Consider the following 16,714-nt stretch of genomic DNA (forward strand, 5'->3'; position numbering starts at 1 on the left):
AAAAAAAAGTTCCTGACACAGCGATCATATCAAGACCGAGACTGAGGAATCGCGGGCGGAGCAGAGCCAAGACATAATGCAACTGGATAGAATCAGAAATATAGTTAATTAAAGATCTAAAGCTTAAACAAGGTATCATAATGAAATGTCGTTTAAAATTGTAAAAGTGAGTTCCTAGCGTTTGTGTGTGACGTATTCAGTGCACAAGTACGCGAACTGAAAGCTGTGTATCAAAACACGATAAAATGGCTGTGGGCGCAGCAGGCTCGCTGAATCCAAAACAAGGAAACCTGGGCAACACATGGCCAGGGGGGAAACAGAGCTACACCAGTACATAAGACCTACAACAGCCTGTCATACAACGAGTAGTAGGTGTTGGCTGCAGGCCCATTCTGTTGATTAAGAAATTTAAAAGGGTGGTATTTCCTATTTCCAAAAATCTCTATTGCTCCCAAAAGATTCAGCCGACGTCCCTTGGGCGCTGTGTACAATATTGTAGTCTACGTTAGTTACGGTGTGCTTGTGGGCAGTCAAGTGGATGTGTGTGTTCCTTGAACCTAATGTTAAAATTCCTGCCCGTCTGTCAAAGATAACACTTCTCACAATCACTGCACTGTGTTCTATATACGCCTGAATTCAAATATTTATTACGTTTTTCATCTTTCTTTTGTCTAAGCTGTACTTTTAGAGCAATTATTTGAAAACCGCATCTAACGGTTGTGTTATTTAATTGCTTCTCTGACTGCTGAGAATGTGTCATCCGCACTAATTTCTTCTAGCTGTTTACTGTATTTTGTGGTCCTGAGTCTTTGTATTACTCATTTTCCTATATTTTTTGTAGGGATGTGTGACAAAGCTTTTTGTGTACCCTTTTGCTACCGCTATTTGTTTTAGTATGTTTAGTTCCTTACGTATTTCTTGATTACCTAATGACAGGCAGATAAAATATGGAAGTAGTATAAATGATCTAATGGATAATGTCAGAAGCCCCTTGACGAACTTCGCATAAGATGTGGTCGTCTATAAGAAGACAGCATAGCCATAAAACTATATAGAATTACGAGGAAACGTGCAGAGGATAGATTATTGGTGCTGGTGCAGGCAGTCGATCCTGATCATAAAGAAATGTAACGCAGTGCGCATGTATAACCGAAAAAATCCGTTACTGTATGATTACAGTGTTGGTGACAAATCAGAAAAAGTAACTACGGTAAAATAATTAGGAGTAACCATTCGTAGCGACGTCAAGTGGAATTACTACATAAAACAAGTTGTAGGAAAAGTAGGCGTCAGGCTGAGATTCAGTGGAAGGATTTTCAGCAAATGTAATTCATCTACAAAATAAGTGGCTTACAAAACGCTTGTTACGAATTCTTGAGTATTGCTCATCACTGTGGGATCCTATCAGGCTGAGTCCATAGAAGGGAGAGACAAGGTCGAATAAAGTGTTGTGCGTTTCGTCACGGGGTCGTTCAGCCGGCTCGAGAGTACTACAGACATGCTCAATAAACTCCAGCTGCAAGCGCTGGAAGAGAGACGTTGTGCGTCACGGAGAGATTTACTGTAGAAATTCCGACAGAGAACGTTCCGAGAAGAGTCGGGCAACATATTACTTCCTCCCACATACGTTTCGCGAAATGACTACAAGAACATCCGAGAAATGAGGCTAATGCGGGGGTTCACCGACAATTATTCTTCCCACGCACCGTTCGCGAAAGTAACAGGGAAGGGGGAAAAATATAGCCATACCAAAATTACCACTAGCCACGCACCGTAAAATGGCTTGCGTTGCATAACCGATGACGCCGATTTGATGCTGCTGAGACAATGGTTTGCAAAATCATTTTGCATAAATCTGCCAGTGCTTTAATCAGTAAAATAAGGTTTTATTGCACGTTAGCATCACATATTACACTGAAGTAAAATAATACATAAAAAATACGATATGGGGCCTAGTTCTATCTGTGTTTTCCCGTTCCACATTCCTGAAGAAGGCAATGATTTTTTCTGCAATAAGGATTTTTTATGGAGCGTTAACGCGACAAAAGTAGTGAGAACAAGTTATACAACGAATCCATCGACAATGACTTCGTGGCTGCATATAAACTACTTGAGGTAAATAGCATGGTGGTTAACAAAAACACGGAAGATTTTCAATCCTTTAGCACCCTTTTATGTATCATTCACGCTACAACAGCGAAAGGAAAAAAGTGTAATACGTAAGTGTGGATCGTTTGCACCGGCGTTAAAAGACTCCATTGGATGTAGAAAGCGCCAGACCACCAAACATGGAGCGCGCATTTCTACCGTAGCGCTGAAGTTATGGTGAAGAAATAATTCATCAGATGCAGCACGAAAACTAACAGACAAATAGCTTAAGCCGCATCAAACCGAGTGATTTGTGCAGCAGCTTGCTGAGAGCTGGGTGGTGGCCAGCGGCATTAACAGCTTCCAGTGCGCGTGACCGGTCGCTCCTTCGGGGGATCAGTGGAGCTCGCCGCTTGCCGAGGCCTCAGAATTTCCATGCCTGGCTTACCTCCGGAGCACTCACTGCTACTGCTCAGAATAGACAAGCTAAGAGGAAATATCTTCTTCTTTCTACGAATAGTTGATAAGGGAAGATAGTGCTGTCGCAGGTTTTTTTTTCTCTGTTAGTGCTGTTTTTGTTCGTGATAATGGTGGTGATGCTAGGTGGTGGTGGTGGTGGTGGTGGTGGTGGTGGTGGTGGTGGTGACGATGAGGACAGCTTTGATGCAGCTCTCCGTGCTTGTCTGTCCTGTGCTAGTATCTTTATTTCTGCATAGCTACTTCAAGATACATCCATTTGAGCTTGCTTACTGTATTCATGCGTTGGTCTCCCTCTGCAGTTTTTACCCAATACGCTTCGCTCCATTATCAAACTGACAACTCCTTGATACCTCAGTATTTGTCCTATCAATACGAGTATGTGTCTTTTTTTAGTAAAGTTGTGCCATGAATTTCTTTTCCTCTCTAATTCGTCTCAGTACTTCCTCATTAGTTATTCGATCTATATATCTAATCGTCTGCAGTCTTCTGCTGCACATTTCAAAGTGGTTTTCATATGAAACAACTGGGCAGTATGTACTTCAGACAGAAATTTATTAAAATTTAGGCCCATTTTTGCTTTGTATTTCGGACTATAATTTGTTTTAGGCGTTATGGATTCATGGAAGTTTCGAGAAGTGGCATGTGTAAAGGAAAAGTGCGAAATTTCTTTCAGATATATCACATGAAATCATGAGTAGTTGAGAACGTTATCTCCCAGTGTTTCGAAAGTGGAACCATCTCCTTAAAATAATTAATTGTCTACTTTTTGCCTATTTCTTTTTGTATTCATTGCTTACTGTGAAAATAAAGGTCAATTTTGTGAAAAATATTAAAATTATTTTTTTTAAATTGTTGGGGCTCAGAGGATTAACCAGTGAGTTATGGTTCTCCATTAGCAGGAGGAAGAAGGCAGATCATCTCCCCCACTATGTAACAAATTTCAGGTTATGGTCAGTGCGAATATATCCCTGTATATATGCGTGGGAACTCTTCCCCGCTACCAAAATAATTACTATGAGCAACCACAGAACCCCTTACTACATTTTGAATAAAAATTCAAGATAGCCTTGTCTTGGCTTAATGGCTGCTCCCACACCTCATAGGATTGTCTTCTCTCCTGTCTTTCAAATTTTATTTCTGCTAAAAATCCTTTTTTTGCTTGGAACCAATGACGTTTTATGGCATGCAAGCCATCCTCACTCCATGCTTCTGTTGGGCTCGGCTGGTAGACTGTACTCTTCTGCACTCTACCTGCTCGGAGATTGGCTATCAGCAGAAAATACCTTTACAACTAGTGCCGTTCCCTCTACTGAATCTTCCCTTTCACCAGCCAGCTAAAAGCCGCAAAGCTGCCGTAATAACAAGACTTGTTCACTGTACCAGGCTGGCCGATGTGACCGAGCGGTTCTAGGCGCTTCAGTCTGGAATCGCGCGACCACTACGGTCGCAGGTTCGAATCCTGCCTCGGGCATGGATGTGTGTGATGTCCTTAGGTTAGTTAGGTTTAAGTAGTTCTAAGTTCTAGGGGACTGATGGCCTTAGATGTTAAGTCCCATAGTGCTCAGAGCCATTTGAACCATTTTTTTGCACCACAGTTTTCTCGGTGCCGGGTTTGGATGACACCTTTATGCCATACACGGTATACTCTATACACGGAGGAATGCGAACAGTTCGAAAACTTAGCAGTTTCGGATATGCTTCCATCCTTGGCCCCCCATAAGCCGATGATCATGCCCTTTCGGACGTCAGATAAATTGCTTCGTTTACGAATTACGACAACGATTGCACTGTTTGGTCGCGTGCCACCGACACACTTCACATATCCTCCATCGCTAGTACTGCCACCTATCGTATGTGAGTGATTATTGCACGTTGACGTCCAATGTTGGCGGTAGTCACATTAATGTGACGGGATCGTGTCTGTATTATTCTGCAAAACTTAAGCACGAGGTGGACAAAGTAAGGCTCAGAGACATTTGAACCATCACTGTAATAAAAGCAAAAGAGATACAGAAACAACTAAAAATGCAGTTGTTAGCAGTTGTTGTTGTTGGTTGCAGTTCTCATGCAGCGTTAGAGAATTGACTTCATTTATTGGTCGGATATGCCCGAGCGGTGTAAGGCGCTACAGTCATGGACTGTGCGGCTGGTCCCGGCGGAGGTTCGAGTCCTCCCTCGGGGATGGGTGTGTGTGTGTTTGTCCTTAGGATAATTTAAGTTAAGTAGTGTGTAAGCTTAGGGACTGATGACCTTAGCTGTTAAGTCCCATAAGATTTCACACACATTTGAACATTGTTTTTGGTCGGATATGTACATTTGATTAATAAAGAAGTTCCATACGGTTTTTGGAAAAAGCTGCCAGGTAGCAAAGTGGTGACTGATGAACACTCTATGGGTTTATATCAGTCCATAAATGTGTATTACAATGAGTAAAAATATCTTCTCGTGTGAACCACACTACTATGGTAAATAGACTAGTATTTAAAAGCTGATGTTTGATTGCAGCTTGTTGTTGCATCCACTGATATAAACTCACTCAAGAATCTCACTGTAGGATCGTAGTTCCCGTAACTGATACGCTGAACTCATTGGAGATGATACGGTTACAGTGAAATGCAGTGCAATACTCTAGGTACAGTAGTGTGGCTTAGTACAGGGGATAGTTCTGCTCTTCTTCTCATTGAGAGTTTCACAGTCTCCAAAGCCATATTCTACACTTGGGTTCTAATGTGGGCAGGCCTTTCTGATTCCCTACAACACGTGTGACTTCCCTGACAGAGATGCTGATGGATTCTCGTAAATGTACGACTTTCTGGTATTTTACGTGGTACAAACTTGCACCTTCTGATGCACTGCCAACAGCACTGTATACATGAAATGTGTGTCTGCACACACTTCACTGCTGTAAGGTTCCATTGTGATTGCACCTGACAACGCTCAGACAAGTGACATCACTGCTACTGCAGTGCACTGTGTATGCAAAATTATGTGGAGCAACAAAATAGGCCTATGCTAATAAAATAAAATGTAGTTTCTCTGGGATATTTTTGCGAAAATTTTAACTGGCGAGTGTTATGTTCTACATCTACATCTACATTGATACTCCGCAAGCCACCCAACGGTGTGTGGCGGAGGGCACTTTACGTGCCACTGTCATTACCTCCCTTTCCTGTTCCAGTCGCGTATGGTTCGCGGGAAGAACGACTGTCTGAAAGCCTCCGTGCGCGCTCTAATCTCTCTAATTTTACATTCGTGATCTCCTCGGGAAGTATAAGTAGGGGGAAGCAATATATTCGATACCTCATCCAGAAACGCACCCTCTCGAAACCTGGCGAGCAAGCTACACCGCGATGCAGAGCGCCTCTCTTGCAGAGTCTGCCACTTGAGTTTATTAAACATCTCCGTAACGCTATCACGGTTACCAAATAACCCAGTGACGAAACGCGCCGCTCTTCTTTGGATCTTCTCTATCTCCTCCGTCAACCCGACCTGGTACGGATCCCACACTGATGAGCAATACTCAAGTATAGGTCGAACGAGTGTCTTGTAAGCCACCTCCCTTGTTGATGGACTACACTTTCTAAGCACTCTCCCAATGAATCTCAACCTGGTACCCGCCTTACCAACAATTAGTTTTATATGATCATTCCACTTCAAATCGTTCCGTACGCATACTCCCAGATATTTTACAGAAGTAACTGCTACCAGTGTTTGTTCCGCTATCATATAATCATACAATAAAGGATCCTTCTTTCTATGTATTCGCAATACATTACATTTGTCTATGTTAAGGGTCAGTTGCCACTCCCTGCACCAAGTGCCTATCCGCTGCAGATCTTCCTGTATTTCGCTGCAATTTTCTAATGCAGCAACTTCTCTGTATACTACAGCATCATCCGCGAAAAGCCGCATGGAACTTCCGACACTATCTACTAAGTCATTTATATATATTGTGAAAAGCAATGGTCCCATAACACTCCCCTGTGGGACGCCAGAGGTTACTTTAACGTCTGTAGACGTCTCTCCATTGATAACAACATGCTGTGTTCTGTTTGCTAAAAACTCTTCAATCCAGCCACACAGCTGGCCTGATATTCCGTAGGCTCTTACTTTGTTTATCAGGCGACAGTGCGGAACTGTATCGAACGCCTTCCGGAAGTCAAGAAAAATAGCATCTACCTGGGAGCCTGTATCTAATATTTTCTGGGTCTCATGAACAAATAAGGCGAGTTGGGTCTCACACGATCGCTGTTTCCGGAATCCATGTTGATTCCTACATAGTAGATTCTGGGTTTCCAGAAATGACATGATACGCGAGCAAAAAACATGTTCTAAAATTCTACAAGAGATCGACGTAAGAGATATAGGTCTATAGTTTTGCGCATCTGCTCGACGACCCTTCTTGAAGACTGGGACTATCTGTGCTCTTTTCCAATCATTTGGAACCCTCCGTTCCTCTAGAGACTTGCGGTACACGGCTGTTAGAAGGGGGGCAAGTTCTTTCGCGTACTCTGTGTAGAATCGAATTGGTATCCCGTCAGGTCCAGTGGACTTTCCTCTATTGAGTGATTCCAGTTGCTTTTCTATTCCTTGGACACTTATTTCGATGTCAGCCATTTTTTCGTTTGTGCGAGGATTTAGAGAAGGAACTGCAGTGCGGTCTTCCTCTGTGAAACAGCTTTGGAAAAAGGTGTTTAGTATTTCAGCTTTACGCGTGTCATCCTCTGTTTCAATGCCATCATCATCCCGTAGTGTCTGGATATGCTGTTTCGAGCCACTTACTGATTTAACGTAAGACCAGAACTTCCTAGGATTTTCTGTCAAGTCGGTACATAGAATTTTACTTTCGAATTCAATGAACGCTTCACGCATAGCCCTCCTTACGCTAACTTTGACATCGTTTAGCTTCAGTTTGTCTGAGAGGTTTTGGCTGCGTTTAAACTTGGAGTGGAGCTCTCTTTGCTTTCGCAGTAGTTTGCTAACTTTGTTGTTGTACCACGGTGGGTTTTTCCCGTCCCTCACAGATTTACTCGGCACGTACCTGTCTAAAACGCATTTTACGATTGCCTTGAACTTTTTCCATAAACACTCAACATTGTCAGTGTCGGAACAGAAATTTTCGTTTTGATCTGTTAGGTAGTCTGAAATCTGCCTTCTATTACTCTTGCTAAACAGATAAACCTTCCTCCCTTTTTTTATATTCCTATTAACTTCCATATTCAGGGATGCTGCAACGGCCTTATGATCACTGATTCCCTGTTCTGTACATACAGATTCGAAAAGTTCGGGTCTGTTTGTTATCAGTAGGTCCAAGATGTTATCTCCACGAGTCGGTTCTCTGTTTAATTGCTCGAGGTAATTTTCGGATAGTGCACTCAGTATAATGTCACTCGATGCTCTGTCCCTACCACCCGTCCTAAACATCTGAGTGTCCCAGTCTATATCTGGTAAATTGAAATCTCCACCTAAGACTATAACATGCTGAGAAAATTTATGTGAAATGTATTCCAAATTTTCTCTCAGTTGTTCTGCCACTAATGCTGCTGAGTCGGGAGGTCGGTAAAAGGAGCCAATTATTAACCTAGTTCGGTTGTTTAGTGTAACCTCCACCCATAATAATTCACAGGAACTATCCACTTCTACTTCACTACAGGATAAACTACTACTAACAGCGATGAACACTCCACCACCGGTTGCATGCAATCTATCCTTTCTAAACACCGTGTGTACCTTTGTAAAAATTTCGGCAGAATTTATCTCTGGCTTAAGCCAGCTTTCTGTACCTATAACGATTTCAGCTTCGGTGCTTTCTATCAGCGCTTGAAGTTCCGGTACTTTACCAACGCAGCTTCGACAGTTGACAATTACAATACCGATTGCTGCTTGGTCCCCGCATGTCCTGACTTTGCCCCGCACCCGTTGAGGCTGTTGCCCTTTCTGTACTTGCCCAAGGCCATCTAACCTAAAAAACCGCCCAGCCCACGCCACACAACCCCTGCTACCCGTGTAGCCGCTTGTTGCGTGTAGTGGACTCCTGACCTATCCAGCGGAACCCGAAACCCCACCACCCTATGGCGCAAGTCAAGGAATCTGCAGCCCACACGGTCGCAGAACCGTCTCAGCCTCTGATTCAGACCCTCCACTCGGCTCTGTACCAAAGGTCCGCAGTCAGTCCTGTCGACGATGCTGCAGATGGTGAGCTCTGCTTTCATCCCGCTAGCGAGACTGGCAGTCTTCACCAAATCAGATAGCCGCCGGAAGCCAGAGAGGATTTCCTCCGATCCATAGCGACACACATCATTGGTGCCGACATGAGCGACCACCTGCAGATGGGTGCACCCTGTACCCTTCATGGCATCCGGAAGGACCCTTTCCACATCTGGAATGACTCCCCCCGGTATGCACACGGAGTGCACATTGGTTTTCTTCCCCTCTCTTGCTGCCATTTCCCTAAGGGGCCCCATTACGCGCCTGACGTTGGAGCTCCCAACTACCAGTAAGCCCACCCTCTGCGACTGCCCGGATCTTGCAGACTGAGGGGCAACCTCTGGAACAGGACAAGCAGCCATGTCAGGCCGAAGATCAGTATCAGCCTGAGACAGAGCCTGAAACCGGTTCGTCAGACAAACTGGAGAGGCTTTCCGTTCAGCCCTCCGGAATGTCTTTCGCCCCCTGCCACACCTTGAAACGTCACAAGTGTTTTAACAGCGTCCTAATGTTGTTAAAACTTTCTTAGTTCTATCAAAAAGCATACTTGCATTCATATCTCGGAGTATACAAGCGTTGAGAGTATTACCCACGCAAAAAAATTACTTACCCCCTATGACTATTATAAGCCAACGGCCTTGCCTCTGTGGTAACACCGGTTTCCGTCAGATCACCGAAGCTAAGCGCTGTCAGGCTGGGCTAGCACTTGGATGGGTGACCATTCGGCATGACGAGCGCTTTGGCAAGCGGGGTATACTCAGCCCTTGTGAGGCAAACTGAGGAGCTACTTGATTGAGAAGCAGCGGCTCCGGTCGCATAAACTGACATATGTCCTGACAAGCGGTGAGCTGACCACGTGCCCCTCCATATCTGCATCCAGAGATGCCTGTGGTCTGAGGATAACACGGCGGCCGGTTGGTACCGTTGGGTCTTCATGATCTGTTCGGGCGGAGTTTAGTTTTATGACTGTTATAATATGCTAGGAATCTAATTCCGATATCTTGAATTTCACAAAGTAAATGGAGGTTTTCCACTATGTGTACTACACGTAACACAGATAACATAGCCAGAGTATCGCGTATACAATCTTTGGTAAAGGAGGTAGGTGGAGTACAAACGACTTGATGAACCAGGATAGTTGTGTTCAATTAAGAGAGGCTAGCGAACCGACTACTGATGTTTACCTCATGCAGGCCGTAAAAATAGCCTAGTTTGCGTCGGCAGTGGGAGGCGCCTGTATGGAGAGGCTACCCGCTTAACACTTACCTGCCAAACATAGTATTAAAAAGGTGTAGCACCCAGAAGCGCAGGGGTTAACGACATGAAATATAATGTGAGAGAGCAAGTGATGTCATTCAAGTGATTAAAAAAATCTAGTGAAATTTACAAAGAATTTAGCAGTATGGAGCCCACTTATCAGTGTGACGCTGCAATCCCTCTGGCATGCATGCAGTGATTCGCTTGGGAAGAGTATCATAACGTCTCTGTTGTGACTTGGCAAGACAGCCAAGCCACTATGAGGTGAAGCCGAAAGGCACGCGTTAAGCTCACGCAGGCTGGCGTGAGAGTCTGGAACAGTTAAAGGAGTTGAGTCTAGTAAAATAAGTACGTAGCTTCGGGAATACTTAACTTTAATCCATAATTGGTGCACATCGGTCTGACGGTACATGCATCACAAGATTAATAGCAAATGATAATGGCGCCTTGCTAGGTCGTAGCAAATGACGTAGCTGAAGGCTATGCTAACTATCGTCTCGGCAAATGAGAGCGTAATTTGTCAGTGAACCATCGCTAGCAAAGTCGGCTGTACAACTGGGGCGAGTGCTAGGAAGTCTCTCTAGACCTGCCGTGTGGCGGCGCTCGGTCTGCAATCACTGATAGTGGCGACACGCGGGTCCGACGTATACTAACGGACCGCGGCCGATTTAAAGGCTACCATCTAGCAAGTGTGGTGTCTAGCGGTCACACCACAGTCTCTCTATCGTCTCCTGAGGCTTGCTCTCCCACAGCTGCTGTAATTGGTCGTTGATATGCTGGATACTGAAGCTGGGATAGAGTTCCGAGCTGGTCCCACACCTGTTCTATTGATGACACATCTTGCATTCTTGCTTGACGTGGGAGTATCTAAACGTCACGCATAGCGTTTATAGAGACACAACCATGTGCGGACGAGCATTGTCGTGTTGAAAAAGGCACGAGAGCCAAGACATGACGATGCAGAATGTCCGTGATGTAAGACGGTGCCATAAAAGTTCGTTTAATCACTACCAGCTGTGACCTGAAGTGATATCCAATGGCTCCCCACGCCATGACACCAGGAATAACACTGCTGTGCCTCTCCAAAACATATGAAGAATGGGACCTACCCCAGGTGCCACCATACTCGCCAGCGTTGGTCGTGTGGGGTAGTGCAGAACTGCAGTTCGGCAGCAGTCAATGCTTACCACTCATGATTCCACTCAAACCCATCCGTTTGTCTTGCAGTGTTAACGTTAGCCTACACAATGGACAGTAATCCATAATCCGGCTGCTGCTAACTTCCGATCACTGGAACGGGATAATACAGATTGTTGCAGGGAGTCCATTACCTGTACTCGGATGGCAGGCGCCGGTGTCATGGCGCTACGCTGTGTGTGTGTGTGGGGGGGGGGGGGGGGGGGATTCCTAACGGACCAAACTGCTGAGGTCATCGGCCCCTAGACTAACACACTACTTAAACTAAATTATGCTAAGAACAACACACACACACCAACGTACGAGGGAGGACTCGAACCTCGGCGGGAGAGGCCGCGCAATCCATGACATGGCGCCTCAAACCGCGCGGCCACTCCGCGCGGCGCGTTACATTGTGCCTGGTGCACAATACGGCGATCTTCCCTGCTGATGGCCAATTGTGATCGACCAAAAGCTTGACGATGAGTATTTCTGCCATCTCACTCCCGTGCAGTCTAATATCTGGCCACTGTCATATCTGAATGTATCACAAATCTGCATACTGCACGATTCAGGTAGCTGGCCAAATGGAGACCCACAATGAGGACAGTTTCAAACGCTGTCCGGTGCTCACAATGAGGTAAATTTCAAACGCTGTCCAGTACTGATAACGCTGCCTCATATGATCACGTGTCATCTCCGTGTCCTTCACAGTGTGCCGGGCGCGGTGGTCTAGTGGTTCTAGGCGCTCAGTCCGGAACCGCGCGACTGCTACGGTCGCAGGTTCGAATCCTGCCTCGGGCATGGATGTGTGTGATGTCCTTAGGTTAGTTAGGTTTAAGTAGTTCTACGTTCTAGGGGATTGATGGCCATAGATGTTAAGTCCCATAGTGCTCAGAGCCATTTTTTTCCATCACAGTGATTCCTCAACATGTAACGCTGTTCGCGTCTCTTAAATACCGTATGAGACATGGTTATAGCACTAGACACGGACAATTTTAATGGTGCTGTGGTGACGATTCTGCCTGTCACACAAAATTGCAACTCGAATCGTTTCCATACCCATTGATGGTACGTACATGTACGCAGTCACATTCACTGACATCCAGCCTTGCCTTGAGGGTGGTTCACTTTCTTGGTCTGGCAGTGTAGATTACACTGTTCGACACACAAAAAGTTTCAAGAAATGTAATGAGCCGCGGTGCCACTGATTTATAAACTAATGTTAAAATTCCTGTATTAGCAATTGACTGTTCTAAGGATATTGTTAATTCTTTAGCTACAGAGTTTTATGTAAAATTCGGTATATTTTTAAAACTAATTACATAACACGTGGATGGTTAAGCCATACTTCATTAGTCACGCACTATGTTTTACCTTGAAGCACAAGGTCAGCTACCATGAAACACCTGATACTTGCAAATGAAATGGGTTTCTTTAATATCTTAACAATTATCGCTGTCTTGAAAATGGAAGTTTGTGGTAGTTGCCAACACTTTCTGTTTCATAATATTTCCAACTTGTAACTGGTTTTTGATAATAATTCTTGTTAATCTGAATTCACTTACATATTGGTGTACTAGAGTAAGAATGTAGCACCCCGACTTTTAAATACAGTATTGACAATATTTTCTCGATTTCAGCCATTTCAAATTTAAATAGAATATTTGTTCCTCGGTATCTTGGCACAGAATTTCACTTTTGCAAAAACCTTACTTCTCCGGAATAATTTTCAGAAAAGGACTGCAGAGCACATAGTGTGAATGCTACCATTTCAGAATGGAATAATAAAATCTATGACACTTCTACTATATGGCCGGTAAGAGGTAGAAACCTGAGAAGTGTTGCAAGGCATACAGCTCTCCCCTACTGATTAAGAATTAACAGCGTTAATAGTGGCTATTCTGCTGCTGCTGCTGATAATAATAATAATAATAATAATAATAATAATAATAAGTAGTAGTAGTAGTAGCAGTAACAGCACTAATGACACTAATAATGACAATAATAGTGGTATTATCAGATACAAAATGTTTTTACAGATCTTCAAAAATGATATTTCATTACATAACGAGCTCTGAGGGGAAGGAAATTTTGATATATTGCACCAGCTAAGGTATTCGATAAAGGAAGGAGGTCTGATTCGTGAGAACTTCATGTATTTGTAATGGGGTAAGGGATGCGTACAGCGCAAAGGCGGACATTCTTGTTGGTTCAATAGATATTTTATTCTCGGTCTTTGGCTGTAAATTAGGGGACCATGACCAAAAACCAGTCTCACACGTGTACTGTGCTACGGAACTCATACGTCCGCCATTCAGGGATGAATTAGAAGCGCTGTTGTATACCACTTGGTCTGTATATGATTTGGAATAAAGCCACCAACCATAGTAATGGCTGTTAGTACTGTATAGTTCCTATAAACTAAGCAGTATCTACGAAGAAAGAAACCATACGCTGGATACTCAAATATTCACTCAACAGGTCATATAAAATATGTAAAATTCTGCTTACGAAGAATTTTTGTCGGAGACTGTAAAATGAAAATCGCTGAATGGATCTTAATCCCACTCCTGCGTAGAAGGTGTGGGCGGTATTAGGGCACCGATGCCCCAAACTCGCCGCTAGAGGGACGTGGGAGTAAAACGGGGCCCACGAGAAATACGCCTACGCAACGAACGTGTTACATCGCACTAGTCGTGTAGTCTGCCACACTTGCGAGCGCTCGGCTACGTGCAGGGCCTATGGGAAATCAATATGTAATTGTAAGGTACATTAAAGGTTTAACCTTTGTCGTGTAATGTACGCTTCAAAAGAAGAACAAAGAGGTGTAGTGTGTTTCTTACAGCGGAAGTAATGCAGGGAACGGAAATTCATCGAAGAATGGCACAAGTCTACGGAGAGCCCTTCACGTGCGTTGCGATTCGGACGCTCCATCCGGTCCTGGGGCGATGGCTGCCACCTTAACTCACCAGTCTTCAGTAATGAGGGCCTACACTTGCCGGATAATGGGTTCGATAATGACCGTCCGTCATCAGCCAACGACATTCGTCCTTCCGCAAATAGCTTGTGCCATACTAAACTAACAATTTCAAATAATTAAATCTGAAAATGTTACAGCTTGAAACAAAAAATTACACCAAATGTTAAAATAAAGCTCAGATACAACACAATATATTTGATATTTCACAGAATTAAAAGAAAATGCAGATATAGAACAATATATCGAGAAAATATATCTAGAATATATTTCTGTATGGAATACTTATTCCAGCATGTCGACGGGCATTGAAGCCGACACATACTGGGGACGCGTACAGAGGCAAAGAGATATTTCTAGCTTATTTCTGACAAATGTGTCTTTGGAACACCAATTCATGTTACATGATTGAATTTGGTAACAACGATGCTACACGTTTTGTTATTAGCGAAATGTCAAAATGAAAAACAAAATAGCGGCGGTCATGGATTTAAAGAAACGACTTTTCCGTCAACGTCGAAATGAAAAACAAAACAGTTGCAGTGAGAGATTTCGAAAAAAATGACCTTTTCGACGAATCTGGATGCACCATTGTAACGTGAATTAAGAAAGTGTTCAAATGTGTGTGAAATCTTATGGGACTTAACTGCTAAGGTCATCAGTCCCTAAGCTTACACAGTATTTAACGTAAATCATACTAAGGACAAACATACCCACTCATGCCCGAGGGAGGACTCGAACCTCCGCCGGGACCAGCCGCACAGTCCATGACTGCAGCGCGTAAGACCGCTCGGCTAATCCCGCGTGGCGTGCATTAAAAACCATTAACTTTTAATTGAAGTTATTCAGAAATATTAAACTCAGTTTTTTTTTTTTTTTCATGGGGGTATTTCACCTCCATAACGGCCGAATGGGCACGTATAAGAAATTTTGTGTCTCTTATTTTGCCCTATACTAAAACATATTCGAAATCGGTCAAAACCGAAGGATATCCCTTGGGTAGGTTTACTTGTAAGTTAATAGGTTTCCTCGTGGCACACTCCTCCTAATCCGTACAGGAGTTTCTCGCAGCATTTGAGAACTTTTCTTTGTAATGTGTCATTTCATCGTAGAATCTCATAATTTTTTTCATGTATTATTAATTCCTTAATTCTCTTTAATAAATTTTCTTAATGCCACAGAATTTTTTTTCTGATCAGCATTGTAAGCCATGTACAGGCACGTGCCCAGACTAAGTAGCACTGGTTCAAATGGTTTATGGAACCTAATAGATAAGTAAAGAAAGGAAATGTCAAACGTTCGAAGTGTTAAATCGTTTTACTAACGAATGTCTGGCCAATTTTCTGCACGATTTGGCATTTGGAAGGAAGTCTAGTGACATGCAAAAGAGACCCGAGAACACAACATCGCTGAAAACGCGTTCTTTGAAACAATGGCACTTAGAACGTTTGACATTTCCGCTCTTCACATAAATAAATAAATAAATGTCACGCTCGGAGAGTGTGTGGGAGAGTTGTGTGAGGGGAAGGCGCTGTGCTGTGTGCAGGAGGAGGAGGGGGCGGCGGCGGCGGCGGCAGCGGTGTCGTCGCCCACGTCTGTGCGCCACGTGGGAGCCACGTGGGCGTCGGCGAGCAGCCTGGCGCCCAGCAGGCTGGCGGAGCGCCTCGGGCTGGCAGACCGCGAGCGCCAGGCCCGCGCGTCAGACGCCGGCGCGCGGCCCCGCACAGGTACGCCTGCACACTCTAACTCCGTCAAAAGTCCACCACTCCTGCTTCTCAACTTTCCAGAATATTCTATGCAAGACTACGATATTTCCCTCAAGACAAAAAAGCTTCTACGAAAGAAAATCTAAAACCAAGTTGTACTTTCAAGCTAGGGCCATTCATTAAACTACACCTACATCTACATTTATACTCCGCAAGCCACCCAACGGTGCGTGGCGGAGGGCGCTTTACGTGCCACTGTCATTACCTCCCTTTCCTGTTCCAGTCGCGTATGGTTCGCGGGAGGAACGACATCTACATCTACATCCATACTCCGCAAGCCACCTAACGGTGTGTGGTGGAGGGTACCTTGAGTACCTCTATCGGTTCTCCCTTCTATTCCAGTCTCGTATTGTTCGTGGAAAGGAGGATTGTCGGTATGCCTCTGTGTGGGCTTTAATCTCTCTGATTTTATCCTCATGGTCTCTTCGCGAGATATACGTAGGAGGGAGCAATATACTGCTTGACTCTTCGGTGAAAGTATGATCTCGAAACTTTAACAAAAGCCCGTACCGAGCTACTGAGCGTCTCTCCTGCAGAGTCTTCCACTGGAGTTTATCTATCATCTCCGTAACGCTTTCGCGATTACTAAATGATCCTGTAAAGAAGCGCGCTGCTCTCCGTTGGAACTTCTCTATCTCTTCTATCAACCCTATCTGGTACGGATCCCACACTGCTGAGCAGTATTCAAGCAGTAGGCGAACAAGTGTACTGTAACCTACTTTCTTTGTTTTCGGATTGCATTTCCTTAGGATTCTTCCAA

At 44.3% G+C, this 16,714-nt stretch overlaps 1 protein-coding gene across 1 annotated transcript in view; it reads left to right on the plus strand.

The window, feature by feature from the left end:
- The first annotated feature begins 245 nt into the window (after positions 1-245).
- LOC124555978 (diacylglycerol kinase 1-like) overlaps positions 246-16,714 on the plus strand; it is a 380,703-nt gene continuing 364,234 nt past the window's right edge. Inside the window, exons 1-2 of the mRNA XM_047130023.1 lie at positions 246-330; positions 15,802-15,915. Coding sequence (XP_046985979.1) covers positions 246-330; positions 15,802-15,915 — 199 coding nt within the window. The remainder of the gene's footprint in view (positions 331-15,801; positions 15,916-16,714) is intronic.

The sequence above is a fragment of the Schistocerca americana genome, chromosome X, assembly GCF_021461395.2.
Source record: "Schistocerca americana isolate TAMUIC-IGC-003095 chromosome X, iqSchAmer2.1, whole genome shotgun sequence".
Taxonomy (NCBI): domain Eukaryota; kingdom Metazoa; phylum Arthropoda; class Insecta; order Orthoptera; family Acrididae; genus Schistocerca; species Schistocerca americana.